Source organism: Trachypithecus francoisi, unplaced genomic scaffold, assembly GCF_009764315.1.
Source record: "Trachypithecus francoisi isolate TF-2019V2 unplaced genomic scaffold, Tfra_2.0 Lachesis_group2, whole genome shotgun sequence".
Taxonomy (NCBI): Eukaryota; Metazoa; Chordata; class Mammalia; order Primates; family Cercopithecidae; genus Trachypithecus; species Trachypithecus francoisi.
The window spans coordinates 1476540-1499584 of NW_022681465.1; the positions used below are offsets into that span (position 1 = coordinate 1476540).

Sequence of the window (23045 nt, forward strand, 5' to 3'; positions counted from 1 at the left end):
CTCCACAAACAAAAAACTAGAAAACAACGCATCACCCTATATCTCCAGCTCCACAACACTCAACGAGAAACACCAACAATGGCTCCTCCGTGGGTCTCCAGCTCCACGACCCTCAACTAGAAACACCAACTCCGGGTCCTCCGCGGATCTCCAGCTCCACGACCTTCAAGTAGAAACACCAACTCCGGCTCCTCCACAGGTCTTCAGCTCCACGACCCACAAACTAGAAAACACTGCTCCACCCTGTATCTCCAGCTCCACAACACTCAACGAGAAACACCAACACCAGCTCCTCCATGGGTGTCCAGCTCCATGATCCTCAACTAGAAACACCAACACCTGCACCACTGCGGGTCTCCAGCTCTACGACCCTCAACTAGAAACACCAAGAGCGCCTACCCCGCAGGTCTTGAGCTCCATGACCCTCAACTAGAAACACCAACAGGGCTCCTCCGCGGGTCTCCAGCTCCATGACCCTCAACTAGAAACACCAACACCAGCTCCTCCACGAGTATCCAACTCCATGACACACAAACTACAAAACAACACTCCACCCTGTATCTCCAGCTCCACAACACTCAATGAGAAACACCAACAATGGCTCCTCCGCGGGTCCCAGCTCCACAACCCTCAGCTAGAAACACCAACACCAGCTCCTCCGCAGGTCTCCAGCTCCACGACCCTGAACTAAAATCACCAACTCTGGCTCCTCCGCAGGTGTCCAGCTCCATGACCCTCAACCAGAAACACCGACAACAGCTCCTCCACGGGTCGCCAGCTCCACGACCCACAAACTAGAAAACAAAGCTCCACCCTGTATCTCCAGCTCCACAACCCTCAACGAGAAACACCAACACCAGCTCCTCCATGGGTCTCCAGCTCCACGACCCATAAACTAGAAAACAACACTCCACCCTGTATCTCCAGCTCCACAACCCTCAACAAGAAACACCAACAACGGCTCTTCCACAGGTCTTCAGCTCCATGACCTTAACTAGAAACACCAACAACGGCTCCTCCGCCGGTCTACAGCTCCACGACCCTCAACTAGAAACACCAACACCGGCTCCTCCACGGATCTCTAGTGCCACGATCCTCTACTAGAAACACCAACAACGGCTCCTCTGCGTGTCTCCAACTCCACAACCCTCAACCAGAAACACCAACGACAGCTCCTCCACGGGTCTCCAGGTCCACGACCCACAAACTAGAAAACAACGCTCCACCCTGTATCTCCAGCTCCACGACCCTCAAACAAAAACACCAACAACGGCTACTCCGCCCTCTCCAGCTCGACGACCCTCAACTAGAAACACCAACTCCGGCTCCTCCGTGGGTCTCCAGCTCCATGATCCTCAACTAGAAACACCAACAGTGGCTCCTCCGCGGGTCTCCAGCTCCACGACCCTCTACAAAAAACACCAACAACGGCTCCTCCGTGGGTCGCCAGCTCCACGACCCTTGACTGGAAACACTAACAAGAGCTCCTCCATGGATCTCCAGCTCCACAACCCACAAACTAGAATAACAACGCTCCCCCTTTTATCTCCACCTCCCCAACCCTAAACTAGAAACACCAACAACAGCTCCTCCGCGCGTCTCCAGCTCCACGACGCTCTACAAGAAAGACCAACACTGGCTCCTCCATGGGTCTCCAGCTCCACGACCCACACACTAGACAACAACGCTCCACCTTGTATCTCCAGCTCCACAACACTAAACGAGAAACACCAACAATGGCTCCTCCGCGGGTCCCAGCTCCACAACCCTCAGCTAGAAACACCAACACCGGCTCCTCCGCGGGTCTCCAGCTCCACGACCCTCAACTAGAAACACCACCACCAGCTCCTCCGCGGGTCTCCAGCTCCACGACCCTCAATAAGAAACACCAACACCATCTCCTCTGCGGGTCTCCAGCTCCACGACCCTGAACTAAAATCACCAACTCTGGCTCCTCTGCGGGTGTCCAGCTCCATGACCCTCAACCAGAAACACCGACAACAGCTTCTCCACGGGTCACCAGCTCCACGACCCACAAACTAGAAAACAATGCTCCACACTGTATCTCCAGCTCCACAACCCTCAACGAGAAACACCAACACTGGCTCCTCCGCGGGTCTCTAGCTCCACGATCCTCAACTAGAAGCACCAACAATGGCTCCTCCGCGTGTCTCCAACTTCACGACCCTCAACCAGAAACACCAACGACAGCTCCTCCACAGGTCTCCAGGTCCACAACCTCACAAACTAGAAAACAATGCTCCACTCTGTATCTCCAGCTCCACGACCCTCAAACAAAAACACCAACAGCGGCTACTCCGCCGTCTCCACCTTGATGACCCTCAACTAGAAACACCAACTCTAGCTCCTCCGTGGGTCTCCAGCTCCACGACTCTCAACTAGAAACACCAACTCTGGGTCCTCCGCGAATCTCCAGCTCCACGACCTTCAACTAGAAACACCAATTCCGGCTCCTCCACGGTCTCCAGCTCCATGACCCACAAACTAGAAAACAGCGCTCCACCCTGTATCTCCAGCTCCACAACACTCAATGAGAAACACCAACAACGGCTCCCCTGCCGGTCCCAGCTCCACAACCCTCAACTAGAAACACCAACACCGGCTCTTCCGTGGGTCTCCAGCTCCATGACCCTCAACTAGAAACACCAGCACCTGCACCTCTGCAGGTCTCCAGCTCTACGACCCTCAACTAGAAACACCAAGAGCGCCTACACCGCAGGTCTTAAGCTCCACGACCTCAACTAGAAACACCAACAGGGCTCCTCCACGGGTCTCCAGCTCCATGACCCTCAACTAGAAACACCAACTCCGCCTCCTCCACAAGTCTCCAGCTCCATGACCTTCAACTAGAAACACCAACACCGGCTCCTCCGCGGGTCCCAGCTCCACGACTCTCAACAAGAAACACCAACACTGTCTCCTCCGCGGGTCTCCAGCTCCACGACCCTGAACCAGAAACACCAACAACAGCTCCTCCACGGGTCTCCAGCTCCACGACCACAAACTAGAAAACAATGCTCCACACTGTATCTCCAGCTCCACAACCCTCAACGAGAAACACCAACACTGGCTCCTCCGCGGGTCTCTAGCTCCACGATCCTCAACTAGAAGCACCAACAATGGCTCCTCCGCGTGTCTCCAACTTCACGACCCTCAACCAGAAACACCAACGACAGCTCCTCCACAGGTCTCCAGGTCCACAACCTCACAAACTAGAAAACAATGCTCCACTCTGTATCTCCAGCTCCACGACCCTCAAACAAAAACACCAACAGCGGCTACTCCGCCGTCTCCACCTTGATGACCCTCAACTAGAAACACCAACTCTAGCTCCTCCGTGGGTCTCCAGCTCCACGACTCTCAACTAGAAACACCAACTCTGGGTCCTCCGCGAATCTCCAGCTCCACGACCTTCAACTAGAAACACCAATTCCGGCTCCTCCACGGTCTCCAGCTCCATGACCCACAAACTAGAAAACAGCGCTCCACCCTGTATCTCCAGCTCCACAACACTCAATGAGAAACACCAACAACGGCTCCCCTGCCGGTCCCAGCTCCACAACCCTCAACTAGAAACACCAACACCGGCTCTTCCGTGGGTCTCCAGCTCCATGACCCTCAACTAGAAACACCAGCACCTGCACCTCTGCAGGTCTCCAGCTCTACGACCCTCAACTAGAAACACCAAGAGCGCCTACACCGCAGGTCTTAAGCTCCACGACCCTCAACTAGAAACACAACAGGGCTCCTCCACGGGTCTCCAGCTCCATGACCCTCAACTAGAAACACCAACTCCGCCTCCTCCACAAGTCTCCAGCTCCATGACCTTCAACTAGAAACACCAACACCGGCTCCTCCGCGGGTCCCAGCTCCACGACTCTCAACAAGAAACACCAACACTGTCTCCTCCGCGGGTCTCCAGCTCCACGACCCTGAACCAGAAACACCAACAACAGCTCCTCCACGGGTCTCCAGCTCCACGACCCACAAACTAGAAAACAACGCTCCACCCTGTATCTCCAGCTGCACAACCCTCAACGAGAAACACCAACAACGGCTCCTCCGTGGGTCGCCAGCTCCATGAGCCACAAACTAGAATAACAACGTTCCCCCTTTTATCTCCACCTCCCCAACCCTAAACTAGAAACACCAACACCGGCTCCTCCGCGGTCTCCAGCTCCACAAGGCTCTACAAGAAAGACCAACACCGGCTCCTCCGTGGGTCTCCAGCTCCACGAGCCTCAACTAGAAACACCAACACCGGCTCCTCCACGGGTCTCCAGCTAAACGACCCACAAACTAGAAAACAATGCTCCATCCTGTTATCTCCAGCTCCAGAACACTCAACGAGAAACACCAACAATGGCTCCTCCTTGGATCTCCAGCTCCACAACCTTCAACTAGAAACACCAACACCGGCTGCTCCACGGGTCTCCAGCTCCATGACCCTGAACTAGAAATAGCAACACCGGCTCCTCCGCGGGTCTCCAGCTCCACGACCCTCAACGAGAAACACCAACAGCGGCTCCTCCGCGTGTCTCCAGCACGACGACCCTCAATAAGAAACACCAACAGCAGCTCCTCTGTGGGTCTCCTCCTCCACGACCCTCAACTAGAAATACCAACACAGGCTCCTCCGTGGGTCTCCAGCTCCACGACCCATAAACTAGAAAACAACGCTCCACCCTGTATCTCTAGCTCCACAACCCTTAACGAGAAACACCAACAATAGCTCCTCCGCGGGTCTCCAGCTCCACGACCCTCAACTAGAAACACCAACACCGGCTCCTCCGCAGTCTCTAGCTCCACGATCCTCAACTAGAAACACCAACACCGGCTCCTCCACAGTCTCTAGCTCCACGATCCTCAACTAGAAACACCAACAACGGCTCCTCCGCGTGTCTCCAACTCCACGACCTTCAACCAGAAACACCAATGACAGCTCCTCCACGAGTCCAGGTCTACAACCCACAAACTAGAAAACAACACTCCACCCTGTATCTCCAGCTCCACGACCCTCAAACAAAAACACCAACAGCGGCTACTCCGCCGTCTCCAGTTCGACCACCCTCAACTAGAAGCACCAACTCCGGCTCCTCCACGGGTCTCCAGCTCCACGAACCTCAAGTAGAAACACCAACTCCGGCTCCACCGTGGGTCTCCAGCTCCACGACCCACAAACTAGAAAACAATGCTCCACCCTGTATCTCCAGCTCCACAACCCTCAACTAGAAACACCAACACCGGCTCCTCCACGGGTCTCCAGCTCCATGACCCTCAACTAGAAACACCAACACTGGCTCCTCTGCGGGTCTCCAGCTCCACAACCCTCAACTAGAAACACCAACACTGGCTCCTCCGCGGGTCTCCAGCTCCACAGCCTCAGACATGAGAGGCAGCACTGGTTCCTCCCGTAGGTTCCAGCTCCGAGACCCTCAGATTTGAACCGCAGGACCACTTCCCCCCAGATCTCCAGCTGCACAATACTCAAACTGCAACAACATCAGCTCCTCCTAGGGTGTCCAGCTGCACGACCCTCAAACTATAACAGCTCCTCCCAGGGTCTTCAGCTCCACGGCCCTCAAACTATAAAGGCAACAGCTCCTCCCTGCATCCCCAGCTCCACAACCGGCAAATTAGAACACCAGTTCCTGTCCAGGTCTCCAGCTCCACGGCTCTCAAATGAAAACAACATCAGCTCCTCCCTAGTTCTCCAGCTGCACGATCCTCAAATTGGAACATGAGCTTCCTGCCGTGTCTCCAGCTGCATGGCTTTTAAACGGGAACATCAGCTTCCAGGCCCTCAAACTGGAACATCAGCTCCCACCGGGTCTCCAGCTGCATCGCCCTCAAACTGGAACATCGGTGCCACCCTGAATCTCCAGTTGCACGGCCCTCAAACTGCAACATCAACTCCCCCACGGTTCTCCAGCAGCACGGCCCTCAAACTGGAACATCAGCTCCCCACCGGGTCTCCAGTTGCACGGCCCTCAAACTGGAACATAAGCTCCCTGTAGGGTCTCCAGCTGCACGGCTCTCAAACTGGAACACTGGCTCCCCGCCCGGTCTCCAGCTGCATGGCCCTTAAACTGGAATATCAGCTCCCCTCCTGGTCTCCAGCTGCACGGTTCTCAAACTAGAACATCATCTCTCTTGCCATGTGTCCAGCGGCACGGCCCTCAAACTGGAACATCAGCTCCCCACTGGGTCTACAGCAGCACTGCCCTCAAACTGGAGCATTAGCTTACCCGTGTGTCCAGCTCCCCGGCCCTCCAATTGGAACATCAGCTCCCTGATGAGTCTCCAGATGCATGGCCCTCAAACTGGAACATCCGCTCCCCGCCGAGTCTCCAACTGCACGGCTCTCAAACTGGAACATCAGCTCCCCCCAGATCTACAGCTGCACGCCCCTCAAACTGGAACATCAGCTCCCCGCTGGGTCTCCAGCTGCACGGCCCTCAAACTGGAACATTGGCTCAGCCCTGGGCTCCAGCTGCACAGCCCTCAAACTGGAACAGGAGCTGCCCCACCGAGTTCAAACTGTTCCAGTTTGAGGTCCGTGCAGCTGGAGACCCGGTGGGCAGCTGACATTCCAGTTTGAGCGCCATGCAGCTGGAGACTCGGGGGTAGCTGATGTTGCAGTTTGAGGGCCGTGCAGCTGGACACATGGCAAGAAAGCTGATGTTCTAGTTTGAGAACCGTGCAGCTGCAGACCAGGCGGGGAGCCAATGTTCCAGTTTGAGAGCCGTGTAGCTGGAGACCCTACAGGCAGCTGATGTTCCAGTTTGAGGGCCATGCAACTGGAGCCCAGGAGGGGAGCTGATGTTCCAGTTTGATGTTCCCCCCCGGGTCTCCAGGTGCACGGCCCTCATACTGGAACATCAGTTCCCCGCCCAGGCTCCAGCTACACAGCCCTGAAACTAAAACATCAGTTCTGCCCCGGGTCTCCAGCTGCACCGCCCTCAAACTGGAACATCTGCTCCCCATCAGGTCTCGAGCTGCAAGGCCCTCCAACTGGAATATCAGCTCCCCACCGGGTCTCCAGCTGCACGGCCCTCAAATTGGAACATCAGCTCAGCCCTGGCTCCAGCTGCACGGCCCTCAAACTGGAACATCGGCTCCCCGCGGATCTATAGCAGCACGGCCTCAAACTGGAACATCAGCTCCCTGCCAGGTCTCCTGCTTCATGGCCCTAAAAATGGAACATTAGCTCCCCGTAGGGTCTCCAGCTGCATGGCCCTTAAAACTGGAACATCGGCTCCCCCGCGGGTCTCCAGCTGCACGGCCCTCAAACTGGAACATCGGCTCCCCGCGGATCTACAGCAGCACAGCCTCAAACTGGAACATCAGCTCCCCGCCGGGTCTCCAGCTGCACGGCCCTCAAACTGGAACATCGGCTCCCCCTCAGGTCTCCAGCTGCACGGCCCTCAAACTGGAACATCGGCTCCCCCTCAGGTCTCCAGCTGCACGGCCCTCAAACTGGAACATGAGCTCCTCTCCAGTTGCAGGACACTAATACTAGAAAAATGCCAGCTCCTCCTGGGTTCTACAGCTGCGCGACCCTCAAACTAAAGAAACACCAGCTCCTCTCTGGGTCTGCAGCTGCATGAACCTCAAACTAGATCACCTCTCCCGCTGGATCTCCAGCTCCACGACCCTCACAGAGGAACAGCCACACCGGCTCCTTCACTGTCTTCAGCTCCACAACTTAAGACATCAGTGGCAGCACCAGCTCCTCCGTGGACCTCCAGCTCAACGACTCTCAGACTTAAAAGGCAGCGTCGGCTCCTCCCCAAGGCTCCAGCTCCACCACCCTCAGATTTGAACAGCCGTAGCACCAGCTCCTGTCCGGGTCTTCAGCCCCACAACCCTCCCTGAACAATCCCTTCTCACGAAATTCAGCAGTCAAGAAAACTGCAGCCGAAGTAAATGAATAAATATTTTGTTTTCAAATCGATGTATCTTTTATGTTCATGAGTTAACTTTTCTACTTTCCATTAACCTTGTAATCTACTTATGTCCAATGTGAGATAGAAACACAGCATTTGAAATGACGTTTAAAAACTTAGAAATTTTTTTTTTTTTTTTTTTTTTTTTGAGATGGAGTCTTGCTCTGTCGCCCAGGCTGGAGTGCAGTGGCACCATCTCAGCTCACTGCAAGCTCCGCCTCCCGGGTTCACGCCATTCTCCTGCCTCACCCTCCCGAGTAGCTGGGACCACAGGCGCCACCACCACGCCCGGCTAGTTTTTTGTATTTTTTAGTAGAGACGGGGTTTCACCGTGTTAGCCAGGATGGTCTCGATCTCCTGACCTCATGATCCGCCCGTCTCGGCCTCCCAAAGTGCTGGGATTACAGGCTTGAGCCACCGCGCCCGGCCAGAAATATTTTTAATAGAATCAACACACAGCCGTAGACACGATCTTATTTCTCTCTGCCTGTGTAGAAGTCTTGTGAAAATTCAAACTATGAATTTACTTTGTTTAGATTCCAGAATACACATTAATCCCAAATGTTACTCCCCTCCTTAAAATCTTTTAACACGTTCCCATCACCCGAGCATAAATGCCAGCTCCCATTCACAGCCCAAGGTGTCCAGCATGGCCCTGCTGCCCTCTGCCCTGGTCTGTGGACTCCCCTCTCACATGCCAGCACCCATCTATATCCTACAATGCCCAGCATGGCCCTGCCCTCTGCCCTGGTCTGTGGACTCCCCTCTCACATGCCAGCACCCATCTATATCCTACAGTGCCCAGCATGGCCCTGCCCTCTGCCCTGGTCTGTGGACTCCCCTCTCACATGCCAGCACCCATCTATATCCTACAGTGCCCAGCACGGCCCTGCCCTCTACCCTGGCCTATGGTCTTCACTCTGGTGCCCAGCCCGGCCCTTCACCCCCCTGTCCGGCTTATGATCTCCCCTCTTAAATGCCAGCTACCATCCACAGCCCACAGTGCCCAGCACGGCCCTGCGTCTACTCTGGCCTGAGGTCTCTCCCCTCTGCCATTCCCTTCCTGCCAGACAGGCCTCTGTCAGTTCCCCAAACCACAGAGGCTCAGGCCTGACTCCGGACCTTTCCCCTGCTGTGCCCTCTGCCTGGGGTGCCTTTCCCGGGCTCCACATCCTCCTCTTAACTCCCTCAGCTCCCGCCTGCTGGTCGCCCCTCAGGTGGATGAACACACGGTGTCCTCCCGCCCCACTGGCCTTGGCACAGGCTCTTCTCTGTGCCAGACACACTCCCCCCTCACTATCAGGGTTTCCTCTCTAAACACCATTCATCCTTGGAGTCTCCACTGAAATATCGCTCCCTGCCCACTCCCTCACTGGGACTTCACCTTGGTTAGGCTGACAACCCATCTGACTCCAGGAAGCCAGATGCCATCCTAGCACTTGGAACTCCCCCACTGCCACATTTTGCACACCCGTGATGACCGTGTTAGGTTGCTGCAGAAGTCATCGAGGTTTTTGCTATTACTATTAACGAACTGCAGCACCAGCTCCTTCCCACTTTTTTTTTTTTGCCATTACTTTTAATGACTGCTGCCCCAACCTATTAGAATCATTTATATTTATCTATCTATCCATCATCTGCCTTCCCCTCTAGAAAGGAAGCTCTGTCAGAATAGAGGCCAAATCTACTAAAATCACTCTAGTTTCCCAGCACACTGTTTGTCAATAATCATTTCCCGACTGACTGACAGAGAAATGCCGTCACTGTTGCTGGGATGAGGCACACGACATGCCCCTTTGAAAGCCACTGTCATGGACAGTTAGCATTTGCTCTTCACTCCTGCACCTGTGGCGTGGCTGGGCTTAGGCTGATCTAGTCTGGGCTTGACTCCAGGCTGAGCGTGGGAACCATGTGTGCTCCACACGCCTCTCATCCTGCAGCCAGAGCCGCTGTTCCCCAGGGCACGTGCATCTCATGGGGAAAATCAAGAGCCTTAGAGGGCAGGTCTGGTCGTGCCCGCACATTCCAGGCTTCTGCTCGTGCTGTGTCTGTGCAAATCTCGTTGGCAGAAGCAAGTCACCCAGCCATAAGCAACACCCATGGGATGGGTAAGTCCGTCCACCCTCCCTCGGGCCCTGGCTAGCCTGCAGCTGCGAGCTGTGTCACACTCTTACCGGGGGAGTGAAAAATTGAGGCCCAACATTAAATCACCCACGGCAAGAAATGTCGGCCTCTGTGTCCCCACGCTGGGATCATTCTTCACCAGCGGGTTCGCCTGAGCTGACTTCCCTTTGCAATGGTGTCTGCAGGTTTAGCCCAATGCTGTTCCCCGCGGAGGACAGAGAAGCCTCAGTGGGCCTCTGTCTGTTGGGAAGAACAAGATATTAGCTTGGCGCAAAACCACCACAAGCCCCAGGGGGCCCACGCCCCGTGCGACAGAAGAGGGGCAGAGAACTGTGGGAACTCAGGAAAGCTTGCGTCCCCAGCCTCTCCGTGTTCCCAATCCCTCCCCTGTGTCCCCAGCCCTCTCCCCTGCTTGCCCCATCTCTGCTTTCTTTTTTTCATTTTCTTTCTTTTTTTTTGAGACAGGTTCTGGCTCTATCACCCAGGCTGGAGTGCAATGGCACGATCTCGGCTCACTGCAACCTTCACCTCCCGGGCTGAAGCAATTCTCTCTCCTCAGCCTCCCCAGTGGCTGGGACTACAGATGCTGCCACCACACCCAGCTAATTTTATTTTTTTTTGGTAGAGACAGGATTTGCCATGCTGCCCAGGCTGTCTCAAATTCCTGAGCTCAAGTAATCCTCCCACCTCAGCCTCCCAAAATGCTTGGATCACAGGCATGAGCCACCGAGTCCAGCCTGCTTTATTTTTCTTTACAGTACTTGGAACCTTCTAATGTACTAAGGACACGTGTATTTTCTCTCTTTTTCGTCTTCCCTAGAAGAGGAGCTTAACGTGGGCAGGTGTTTCTGTTGATCTCATTTATCACCCTATCCCCAGTGCCTGGAACAGTATCTGGCACATGAATGGTGTGTTCTAAATAAATATTTTTAATAGATAACTAAATGAAATATCCTACAAGAGAAAGCTAGTATCTGGAACTCACCCATCAGCAGAGCCTAAAAGCCAAAGACCTTTAGCCTGTCTCCGCCTCTGAACACACCCAACCCCGGAGGAGCCAGCAGAGGAAAAACAGGAACAAAGGTGGGGAAGGGAGCAGGTGGCGCCCACCAAGTAAGGACCCCTGAGGCTTAGGCCAAACCTGAGCTGGAGAAGAGACTAATCTAGGAACTGGGTGTGAGATTAGTTTAGATTTGTCTGGCCTGGATTTTGTAACACCTAAACAAGGGTTATTCCATTTTTTTTTGGTTTTTTGTTTTTTTTGAGATAGAGTCTCACTGTCCCCCAGGCTGGAGTGCAGTGGCACGATCTCAGCTCACTGCAACCTCTGCCTCCCGGATTCAAGTGATTCTCATGCCTCAGCCTCCCAGGTAGCTGGGATTACAGGCGCATACCACCATTCCGGACTAATTTTGCATTTTTAGTAGAGATGAGGTTTCACCATATTGGCCCCCTGGCTCACGCCTATAATCCCAGCACTGTGGGAGGCCGAGGCAGGCAGATAATGAGGTCAGGAGATCGAGACCATCCTAGCTAACACAGTGAAACCCCGTCTCTACTAAAAATACAAAAATTTAGCTGGGCGTGGTGGCGGGCGCCTATAGTCCTGGCTACTCAGGAGGCTGAGGCAGGAGAATCGCTTGAACCCCGGACGTGGAGGTTGCAGTGAGCCAAGATCACGCCACTGCACTCCAGCCTGGGCGACAAAGCGAGCCTCCGTCTCAAAAACAAACAAACAAAAACCTTCAAAAGAATGTAAGAATTATTATTTTTTAAAGTACAGTTTTAAAAATACAGCCCCTTACAAATACATCAGTGTTATATTAAGGCAAACCTACTTCAGAAGCACAAAGTTAATTTCTTATGATTCCAAGAAATATGTGAATGTTAAAAAAAAAAACAAAAAACCAAACACCCGAAAGGGATCAAACTCAAGATAGTTTGTAACATTTTATTGCAAAAAGAATGGCAGAGAACAGTTTTCTTCTTCATACCTGTTTACCACAGACCTCCCTGAGAGCAGGAATTTTTAGCAGCTCTCCTGTGCAAACAAGTCTCATCAAGGAATCAGTGTACGGGCCACAAATACCTTCTCAGTGCAGTTTCACCTACAATACAAACACTCAGAAGCACAAATTTAACTGAAGTGAGAAACCAGGCCATTTTGTAGCTTCAGTTTTTCTACCAGTAATATATTAATTTATTGAATTAGCCTAATAATTTACTTCTATCAAAACAGAAGTCCAATCTGGGAGAACAATTATTATAGAAGTCACACTAATTTCAATCACATTAGTAGAAGAATTCATATTAGTATAGGCTGAGGCTGAGGCGGGAGGATCACTTGAGCCTAGGAGTTTGAGACCAGCCTGGGAAAGACAGTGAGACTCCATCTCTAATTATTTTTTTATATAAAGAAATTCAGAGAGGAGAAGGAAGCGGATTGATATGTGCCTGTCCAAAGACAAATTCTGTGTGCCTGTACATACAACCCAACTATGAACCTTCCTTCACGCAGCTCACAATCCAGTAGCGAGAGGGAACTACGAAAACACGAGACCCCACGATGAGGAAAAAGGTGCGCATCAGAGAAAAGAAAAATGCTGCGATGACCCAATGGCAGGAACAGCATCCACTCTCTGTGTTTTTTTGAGATAGGGTTTCGCTCTGTCTCCCAGGGTGGAGTGCAGTGGCTTGATCTCAGCTCAATGCAGCCTCAACCTCCCAGGCTCAAATAATCTTCCCATCTCAGCCTCCCAAGTAGCTGGGACTACAGGCGTGCACCACCACACTTGGTTCATTTTGTTGACTTTTTGGAGAAACAGGGTCTCACAATGCTGCCAAGGCTGGCATCCTGAAGGGCGGGTGGGGCTTCATCCTACAGAGATGAAAGGCAGAAGCAGCTCAGAGCCCAAAGCAAAGGGGTTGGGGACAAGGGATCCAGAACAGTGGCTCGGCTGAGACATCCAGTAGGATGCCAGCAGGCAGAGGTGTGGTGGAAAACACCGGGCCACAGGGTGAATGCTCACGTGTGAGGACAAATCACCACAGAACACGACAGAAACACGGTGCACTAAATCAGGCTTCAAATCGCAGCCCTGCAACTTGAGAGCTACCACAGGCAACCGGAAAGGGAGCACGGACAGCACCGCCCACTGCCTGAGGCCGTGAGACGACCCTGCGCTTACTAATGACCTGCCTTATTCCAGAAGGAACTCAGGAAACACAAAGACACAGTACAGCAAAATACAGTAAATGTTAACCATGTTGGCTGAGGAGAAAGTGAAGAGGTCTAAGACTCTGTCATAAAGTTTACCTCCACTCTAAACTCTCATTACTGGCGAGCTGCCAACCGGACTTTAAATTTTCTAGCAGCTAAATTGAAGAGGAAACTGTAATCAGGTAAATGGTTTATAAGATGCAAACAAAACAGAACAGCTGCTGAGAACACACTGCAGCTCCAGCTCCAGGGAGGAACAGGGCGGCTATCTCCTGTGGCTGCCCCGCAGCAGGCATGTGAGCCCCAAAGCCAGCGTCCCTCAGGGTGGACAGTGACTACGGGCTTCATGGGGCCACATGCCCCCAGCACAAGCTGAGGAAATCTCCCAGGGCAATTCAAGGAACAGGGCCTCACAATGTTGCCCAGGCTGGTCTCAAACTCCTGTGCTCAAGCGATTCCCCTGCCTTGGTCTCCCAAAGGGTTGGGAGGTCAGGCGTGAGCCACTGCACCTGGCCCGGCAGGCACTTTAGAGAAGAGGGCTTTGCATCCTGAAGGGCACGTGGGCTTCATCCTACAGAGATGAAAGGCAGAGGAAGCTCAGAGCCCAAGGTAAAGGGGGGTGCCTAAGAAAAGTGACTCCATTGGGAACACAGTGAGAGGGTCCCGACACACAGCTTGGGTTAAGCCACACACTGATTTCAAAGTATCTCAGGAATGGTGGACTCAGCACCTCTCAGGCAATTCTCTCTCTCAAGCAGGCTCCTGGTAGATATTTAGTAGCAGTGAAATCAGCATTATGTTCTGACAGATACTTGCTGATGGTTAAAGAGCTATATATGCTTTGAGGACCAGCTGAAGTGGGGCAGGACTAACAAACACCCTCTGGTGAAAATACGGGAACCCAAACACAAAAGTCAGAGCAGGAGGTGTCTGCCCCCACCCCCAAACAATAATGCTGACCCTGGATTTGGGTTAAGTGCCTAGCCCAGCGTGTGGGTGTTAAGTGGAAACCATCATCACCATCATTAGCTTTGCATCAAAGCTTTGAGCGGGCTGGTTGGCCAAGAACAGTGGTCGTGTATTAGCCACTAATAATCGCAGCTGACGGTCACTGAGCACTTGCTCTGTGCCAGGATCACGGGAAGCAGCTCGCATGCATTTCCTCAATATTCCCTCCCAGTAACGGTGAGGACACAAAACTGGTAGAGCCAGGACTGGAATCCAGGCAGGCCCCAAAGCACTCCAGGCGAGCCTGCCAAGGTGGGCAGACTTTCATGCTAATGAGGTCCAGTATTTGACCACCACTCCTAGGTGAGCTAGTTTAACAGAAAACCTAAAACTAAACCTAAAATCTAAAAACTTGAGCAAACGCATAAAAATCAGGCTGTTAAAATGGATCATAAACCTTCCATCACTCACTGGAAAACCACTCAAAATAAATGTCTCTGCGACATGGCTTCTGGGGAGGGCCCTCTGTGTGGCTCGTACCACCCTGGTGACAAACCACTTGAACCTGGGTGGTCATCGGACCACATTTCACAGACGATGCACAGAGCCATCTGCATCCACTGTGGCCAACACTTAGGACGTTTTAAGCTAAGATTTGCCAAATTGTAGCCTACTGGATTCCAGGTTCTCTTCACATGTTTTTCTAGTAGCCATGTCTTGCACTTCCCAAGTATAAATGAACTGAGATGCAAACAGAAAAAAGGATTTAAGAATAATGAAAAGAGAAAAATCAAGAAAGCACAATCACTAGTGCAGAGATAACAGAATTTCTGAATTCCCTGAAAACAATCTATATAAATGCATGTGAAATAATACACCAGCATCTGTGGCCCACACGTCACGTATCAGGAACTGATGTCAGAATATAAGGTAAACATGTTACTCTGAAAACACAAATCCTCACAAATCATTAGGCAGTAAGGCTGAATCCAGCGTCCCTCCATGCACTGTGCAGTGAGGCAGTGTCCAGCAGCCCTAGTGCTCCCCCCGCGTCCCAGTCCAGTCTCTGGCAACATCAGGTCCTTCCCACTAATAACGAGGAGCCTTTCAACATTTTCACAACATCTCAAAACTGATCCCTTTTCTAGCTTAAATGGCACGGATCTGGAAAGGCAAACTATACACAGATTCAGAAAAGATGACTGCCCCGAGGGATTACAGAAAAAGCGGCAGTCAGGTGTACAATGAAGTAAAATGTGTCCAATGATACCGCAGGGGAGGGGGATCAATTGAGCTGAAACTGGCAAGAACTCCAGGGAGCTCACAACACCGAAGACCCGGATTTCCCGCTGCCTGAACGCCCAGTATTCGCACACTGATAAGAACACCTCCCTGTAATTCCCCTGCCAGCGCCTCCAACACCCCCGATCCTTTCCCCAGGAATGCAGTCCCCGTTTCTGCGGCTCCTGTAACAGCCACATTCCCACACAAGTGCTGCCTGACCTCCCCAAGCCCTCCAACAATCACCCCCCAATGCCCTCGAAGGTCTATTCAGAGAAGTCATCAAGATGTAGTCACCGAGGAAATTCAAGGACCTCCAACTTACCAAAAGGCTTCCGGCTGTACAGAGCTAAGCTTCCTATTCCCCTCCTAAACCTACAACCGTGTTTTCATTTCTCAAGAAGCCTTTCCTTGTGCTCATGCACGCAGTTGTTAGCCGGCTTGGTGAGGCACTCCAAGCAGTAACAGCGGCAGCCACAACATAAACCAGAAGCATCTCCACCAGGAAGCAGTAATAATACTTTGTCCTAATGATCCCTTTCTCCTTGGAAAATGAACTTCAGAAAGAAAGTTGTCCACTGCGAGCAGAGCAGGCTTCTGGGTCTGGACCCAGGTCCCACTGGCCCACTCAGCGGCTTCTCGGTCCGGACCCAGGTCCCACTGGCCCACTCACCGTTGGAGAGAGCTTGCTGAAGCTCGGTGTCCGATATCACTCCACTCCTGTCTTTATCAACCCTACAACATCAAGAAGACCACATAAGCTGGCGATCCAAAGTTCAGGAAAAGCAAAACAAACGTCTCCTGTCAACCCTGCACCGACTCTGGAAGGATCGGAGCCTCCTGAACCTCCGCCTCTCCCATCCCGAGGAGGAGGGCAGGGGAATCCAGGAAGTGCCCCAGGAGCCCACGTCCAAGCGTGGTCTTCCCCTAAGACGCCCATCATCTTTCTCTCTCAATCCTTCCCTTCCTTCCTCTCCTGGCCTGTCTGAATTCACATTTACACCAGTTTCCCTTTTTCACAAACAAGATTCCCTCAGATAACTAAGGCATTCCCCGGCCACGAGTCACTACAGTTTCGGTCATTCATTCAGTGGAAAAGCGACCCGGGACAGAAGGCGCCGCCGTAAAGGTCACCTGCCCCGAGCAGACGCCAGGTCGCTGCTGCTTCCTTGGCTGCTGACACTTCAACAGCGCCCAGTCTGGCTCTGCTTTCCCCGAACACGCACCCCTGGAGACCCTCCACCTGGCGGCTCTTGAGGCCAGAAAAAGGGCCTAGCCCAGGAGCCGGCGGCCGCGACCTCGGGTCTGCAGCGGCGCACACTGCACCTCTGGAAGGGCCCAGCGCACAGCACAGGGACCGGGCAGGAGGCGGGGGCGGCCACAGGAGACCCACAGGGGACGGGGGAGACCGCAGGGGACCCGGCAGGGGACGGGGGCGGCCGCGTCCGTCGGTCGGGGCAGGGAACCCGGGAGGCCGCGGCGGTCGGGGCAGGGGACGGGGGCGGCCGCGTCGATCTGGGCAGGGGTCGCGGCAGGGGACAGGGGCGGCCGCGGGGATCGGGGGCGGCCGCGGCGGAGGCGGGAGGTGCCGGGGCGGTGCCAGGCCGCACCTTTGGAGGACGTTCCACAGCAGCACTGGTCCGGCAGCGCCGCGCCCGCAGCAAGCCCAGGGCCGGCTCCGGGGCCGGAGCGGTAGGAGTAGGCGGCCAAGGGCCAAGGCACGCGGCCTGGCTAAGGCGCCTGCGGCGACGGGAGATCTCTCAAGGCGATTCCGCTTCCGCCTCTGCCGGGGGCAGGGCCTGGCGTTCCCGCCACTTCCGGGGGCGCAGGAAATGCGTGTGCGGGGGATGCTCCGGCGCAGGCCGCCTGGGCGCGGTGTTTGAAGGCGCTTGGGGAAAATGCCCCGCGCCGCGATCCGGGACAGGCAGTGATGGAGCAAGGACTTAGTTTGCCTTTTAGTTCTTTTATAGAAAGAAGTTTTGACTTGAATGTGATTCAGGCTAACAGTCGGAAACTCTGGGCGGGGCGCAATAGCTCACGCCTGTGATCCCTGCGCTGTGGGAGGCCGAGGCCGGTGGATCACCTGAAGTCGGGAGTTCGAGACCAGCCTGGCCAATATTGAGAAACCTCGTATCTACTAAAAATACAAAATTAGCCAGGTGTGGTGGCACACGCCTGTAATCCCAGCTACTCGGGAGGCTGAGGCAGGAGAATTGCTTGAACCCGGGAGGCCGAAGTTGCAGTGAGCCGAGATCGGGCGATTGCACTCCAGGCCTGGGTAACAAGAGAGAAACTCCGTCTCAAAAAGAAAAAGAAAAAAAAAAGGTAAAACACAATTCGGGTGGGAAGGGCAATATGCAGTGTTGTCTGTTCCGCCCCCAAAAGCTTCCCTCTTAGGTTTAGCCTGCGCCCCCGCGCTCTACATCAGCGCCACCCCCGACCCAGGCGCCCAGTGCAGCTGGAAACACTGGGCGCCTCCCTTCCCGGTCCCTTCCCGCCCCTGGTGGTGGTGCAGCCCTGCCTCCCCCAGACAGCACTGCCTCCGTGCTGGACACAGTTCTGCGGTGGAACCTGGAGTGCCTGCAGCACCAATTCCCGGAATTGGGAAGTGCCCAGCTTTGGGCCACTGTGATCCCTGGGGCTTTCCCGCGCGCGTACTCCGTGCCGCCTTCCACCCCAGTCCTGTGACCTGTGCCCCGGTTCAGGATACTACAGGCTACTACAATTATTCTCATTATTTCATGGGGTTATTCCAGCTTTTCAGGTTCTTCAGTGCCTCATTCCATGAATGCTCTTTTCATCCTCGTAGTTCCTAGGGTTGTCTCTGAATTTTCACCCAGTTGCCTACCAAGATGTTGTCTGTGTCTACTGCAGGGGACGGTGCAGGTCTGAATGTCTTACACACAGCTCACCTTCTTGGTGCCTTCGATCTGTGTTAGGAATTATCCACATCTTCTCTGTGGGCAATATTCTACTTTCTTTTTATATTAACCCAATTATTTTACTTCTTTGGTGTGTCCTTTCTCCTAACACATATGGGTTCACTTTGAAACCTTGAAACCCACATTTACAAAACATTTTCAGTATGAAACATGGTTCCATGACTCATTAGTGGAGAATCATAAACATTTACATTTCCAGACCACCCACTGTCCAGTGGTTTTCTTGGTCTCAGTACTCATGAAAACGGTCTGAAGGTTTGTTTTGGGTTCCTAAGCAGTAGACACACACACAACACTGCCTGTCAGCTGTTTCTTGGAAACTAAATCAGCCCTTCTGTTGCCACCCTATCATGCTTCAGGGGTGCCTGTGCTAGTTTTTAATTCTTTGTCCCGACACTTAAATGTCTGCTCAAACGTCCATATTAATACTTCCTCTTAGTTTACAAAAGCATTTACTTTCTTACTGCTTGGGATGAAGCTGTCTGAGGTTGCCACCTGTTATTTTTCCTTCATTTATTGGACCATGTCTGCCATTGGAGGTTTTCAAACTGTGGTCCCTGGACATGTTAGAAATGCAGATTCTCAGGCTGAACCAGGACTGAATCAGATCTGTGGTAGGGTCCCCCCAGGACTGAATTGGAAGGCCTGGGGTGGGGTCCCTGCAGGTGATCCTGTTACACAGATTAGAGAACCAGGGCATTAGGGGTGGCAATTTGACAATTTTTTTTTTTTTTTTTTTGAGACAGAGTCTTGCTCTTGTTGCCCAGGCTGGAGTGCAGTGGTGCACTCTCAGCTCACTGCAACCTCCACCTCCCTGGTTCAAGCGACTGTCCTGCCTCAGCCTCCCGAGTGGCTAGGATTACAGGCACCCACCATCATGCCTGGCTAATTTTTTTGTATTTTTAGAGATGGGGTTTCACTATGTTGGCCAGGCTGGGACAGTTCTTAAACTGTCATTCTTTACTCACTTATTTGCAGGAATTCTTCTGTAAAGAACTTTTCCTAATCAACAAGGTTTCCCTGAATTGCAATTTATAGAGAAAAGGCAGGAGAATTGCCGAACTTCCTTCAAGTATCCGTTCCCAATGTTAGTGTTAGTGCCCTAGTTGCCTCCAAGAAGGACTAATTACATGTTTTAGTTTGGTTGGTTTTGGCTTTGAAACCATCACTAGGGATTCATGGTTTTCATGTAGTAGAGACCACAGTCTAGGTGCTAGATGTATCTACTGCTCCTGGGTAGAGCTAGGAAATGTATCTATGTGAAAACAACAAATGAGCTCACGCTTATATTTCTATTTCAAATTTAGTATATGGTTTTACACCTTTTTCTCAGAAAAATCTTGTTTCATTTTTTTGAGATGAAGTGTCATTCCTGTTGCCCAGGCTGGAGGGCAGGGGCGCAATCTCGGCTGACTGCAACCTCCGCCTCCTGGTTCAAGCGATTCTCCTGCCTCAGGCTCCCTAATAGCTGGGATTACAGGCACCTGTCGCCACGCCCAGCTAATTTTTGAATTTTAGTAGAGATGGGGTTTCCCCATGTTGGCCAGGCTGGTCTCGCACTCCTGGCCTCAGGTGATCTGCCTGCCTCGGCCTCCCAAAGTGTTGGGATTACAGGCGTGAGCTTACTGCATCTGGCCAGAAAAATCTTAGTTTTAGCATTAACATAATTAGTTATTAGCTTTAACTCCCACCCCACATAATTTCAAAGGATTAATACCAATAAGACGAGTAACAATGAGATGATTGATTGAAATTTAGGATTTCAGTGGCTCTATTTGTCTTTAGACTATGGCTCACTAAATCTGCACACTTGAAGTGCTGTGTTCTAGCGATGTTCTGACGACACATGAAGTAACAGGCTGCGTGACTGTCACCAGCCTGATGTGCACTTGGGTTGCAGAAACCCGTGACGCTGCCTAGCCCAGCCAGCCCCAGGTCACTCCTCAGACTCCAACTGGATTCTGACACCACAAGCACCCGGGTCTCCAGTACTTTATTATACTTAAAGTATAATAAAAAAATAAAAACATACAAAGAGTCAATCATAGTTAATACAATCTTGAGGAAGAGCAAAGTCAGAGTACTATCACTATTGGGTATTGAGCCTTAATTTAGTGTTACAGTAAAGAACACAAGGTGAGACTCTTGAAAGAAACATGGACCAATGGAACAAATAGAGGCTCCAGAAGCTTACACAGATAAATTTGATTTATGCCAAAATTAGGAACTTCTGTTCTGCACTGGCATGGCTAAGATGAGAAAGGCAGAAATACCAAATCATGGCCTAACTGTGGAGCAGTGGGAGCTGGGGTGCATGTGAGGGGGTCCTGCAGCTGGACACAGGGGACTCAGTGAGGCAGTAACCCAGTAATGCAGACCCTAGCACATGCCCAACAGAAATGTGTATGTAAATTCACCAAAAGACAAGCATCTGAATGTTCGCAGCCGGTGCATTCATCGCCTCAAACTGAAGGCAGTCCACATGCGCATTGACGACAGAATGAATGAGTAAACCGTGGTGTGTTCACAGGACAGAATCCAACAAGGCAGCAATAGTAAACGAGCTTCAGGTGCAGCCGCAACAGGGTAATGCTGGCGTGATGCTGGTGTGATGCGGGCATGATGCTGGCATGATGCTGGAAGGAAGGAGGGCACCAGTGCCTTCTGCTGGGGCCACGTGCATGGAATTCAGAACTGGGCAGTCCCAATTGGCATCTGGGTCAGGACAGTGGTCCTGGCATGGGTCAGGTAACAGCTCCACAGAGGGGGTTGCCAGGGTCCTGTTTTTGATCTCAGTCCTGGTTACACAGGTGGAAACCAGAAAGCGTCTGAGACAGATCTCCATCAGTTTTGAAATTTATTTTGCCAAAGTTAAGGACATTTCTGGAAAAGGGGAACACAAAACCACAGGAACAATCTGTGGTCCCTGCCTTTATCCAAAGACGATTTTGAGGGCTCTGAACTATAAAGGGGAAAAGTGGGCTAGAGGGGAAAGAGGCAGGGTGTGGCCCCATTATGGAATCCACGTGTTGCAAGAGAAAGAGAGCAGGCAGGCGTTGCCCATGGGGTGGCCCTTTTGAGCTCATTACCTTGGCACTTTATGGAGAGCAGCTACCGGTGGAGATGCTTTTATCCATAGCCTTCTGCTTAGAACAAAAGGAAAGGCCACTTCTTGCATGATTCAGCTTCCAGTTTAAATTTTTCCTTTTGGCAGAGTGCACTGGGGTCCCAAGATTTTATTGTCCTTTCACACAGCTTTGTTCACAAAACTTACTGCGTTACATACTATTTGTCACAAGCCATGAAAGTTTTCTTAAAACACAACGATGTTATAAAAACAGTCCCAGCAGGGCGTGGTGGCTCACACCTGTAATCCCAGCACTTTGGGAGGCCAAGGCAGGAGGATCACTTGAGGTCAGGAGTTTGAGACCAGCCTGGACCACATGGCAAAACTCTGTCCAAAATACAGAAATTAGCTGAATGTGGTGGTGCATGCCTGTAATCCCAGCTACTTGGGAGGTTGAGGCATGAGAATCGCTTGAACCCAGGAGGCGAAGGTTTTAGTGAGCCGAGATCACATCCCTGCACTCCAGCCTGGGTGACAGTGCACGACTCTGTCTTAAAAACGACAACAACAAAAACAAAAACACTCATGACACCTAAATAAACAGTTTAAAACCAACTATTATTTTAAAATCACTCTGCTTTTAAAGACATCTCAGTGGAAGTAAACCTGTTTCAATTGATGGCATCATTTGCTAAACTCTGGATGAATGTTTTCTCTCTGCTTGGCCAAGCTCCTGGGTGTCGAAGGGCAGATGGGTTGATGAGATTGCGTTTGGCACACGTTATCTCCCACACGCACAGCCCGAGGGTGTTTGCTTACACGGAGGCCCTCCATTCCCTTGCGGAGCAGGGAAGATGGTCAGAGCGGGACCAGCTCCCTGGGAGAACGGCCTGCAGTGCCATCCACAGCAACCTTTCTGGATTTTTTGTCAACTTCATCCTCATTCTCTGCAGCACACAAAAGTATCCAGAGTTCCGCTGGAAAACAGCTGAGGACGGGCTTCCTCCTCTGTCCACACCACACTCTCTAGCAGGCTCACCATGGGATGGCTTTGCCATGGTGCAGGTGGGGAGTGGAGGAGTCCTGTGCCCAGGTCGCCGTGGTCCTGAACCAGAACTGTGTAACGGGTGGGAACCAGAATAATGTTCCCCCTAGATTTCTGTTTTTCTGTTATAACTAGACATGCAAGGCAGAGAGCCCTTGACACAACCGTGTGTGCACGTGGGTCCAGTCCTGACAAACGCGTGGCCCTGTCGCCAGCTGCTGGTGCTGGGTGGAGGGCTGTGAGCCTCCTCTTTTATTCTGGCCGGAGAGAAAGCACTTGCACCTGCACACACATGTGGGGGTCACTGCTTTATCGTGAAGCAGAGTGACCCCTCGTTCCCATTACTCTGAAGGAGCAAAAATATGTCTCTGGAAACCCTCAGAAGGTTTTCTCCGGAGTCATCCATGCTCATGGGGTACAACTGATGAAGCCTCATGAGTGACGCCTG

The 23045-nt window shown here is 52.3% G+C and overlaps 1 protein-coding gene and 3 long non-coding RNA genes across 5 annotated transcripts; 1 reads left to right on the forward strand and 3 right to left on the reverse strand.

Moving 5' to 3' along the window:
• Window positions 1-6: 6 nt before the first annotated feature.
• On the reverse strand, window positions 7-3013 carry LOC117064711. The gene is made up of 3 exons (XR_004429626.1): window positions 2758-3013; window positions 990-2705; window positions 7-682 (listed from the first exon to the last, which is right to left on the reverse strand). It is a non-coding gene; the product is annotated as an uncharacterized LOC117064711 (long non-coding RNA).
• A 127-nt stretch (window positions 3014-3140) lies between these two features.
• Window positions 3141-7978, forward strand: LOC117064661 (proline-rich receptor-like protein kinase PERK10). Its single transcript, XM_033178651.1, has 6 exons — window positions 3141-3208; window positions 3443-3616; window positions 3805-4085; window positions 4407-4606; window positions 6265-6460; window positions 7061-7978. The coding sequence occupies exons 1-6, from the start codon at window positions 3141-3143 to the stop codon at window positions 7591-7593; spliced, it is 1452 nt and encodes a 483-aa protein (XP_033034542.1). The 3' UTR covers window positions 7594-7978.
• A 567-nt stretch (window positions 7979-8545) lies between these two features.
• Window positions 8546-8912, reverse strand: LOC117064714. Its single transcript, XR_004429629.1, has 2 exons — window positions 8829-8912; window positions 8546-8685 (listed from the first exon to the last, which is right to left on the reverse strand). It is a non-coding gene; the product is annotated as an uncharacterized LOC117064714 (long non-coding RNA).
• A 524-nt stretch (window positions 8913-9436) lies between these two features.
• Window positions 9437-17625, reverse strand: LOC117064713. Of its 2 annotated transcripts, XR_004429628.1 has the most exons (4): window positions 17154-17625; window positions 16217-16278; window positions 12089-12202; window positions 9437-10334 (listed from the first exon to the last, which is right to left on the reverse strand). It is a non-coding gene; the product is annotated as an uncharacterized LOC117064713 (long non-coding RNA). The 2 variants fall into 2 exon arrangements; XR_004429627.1 differs by lacking the exon at window positions 9437-10334 and having other exon boundaries at window positions 11839-16278; window positions 17154-17490.
• Between the last annotated feature and the right edge of the window lie 5420 nt (window positions 17626-23045).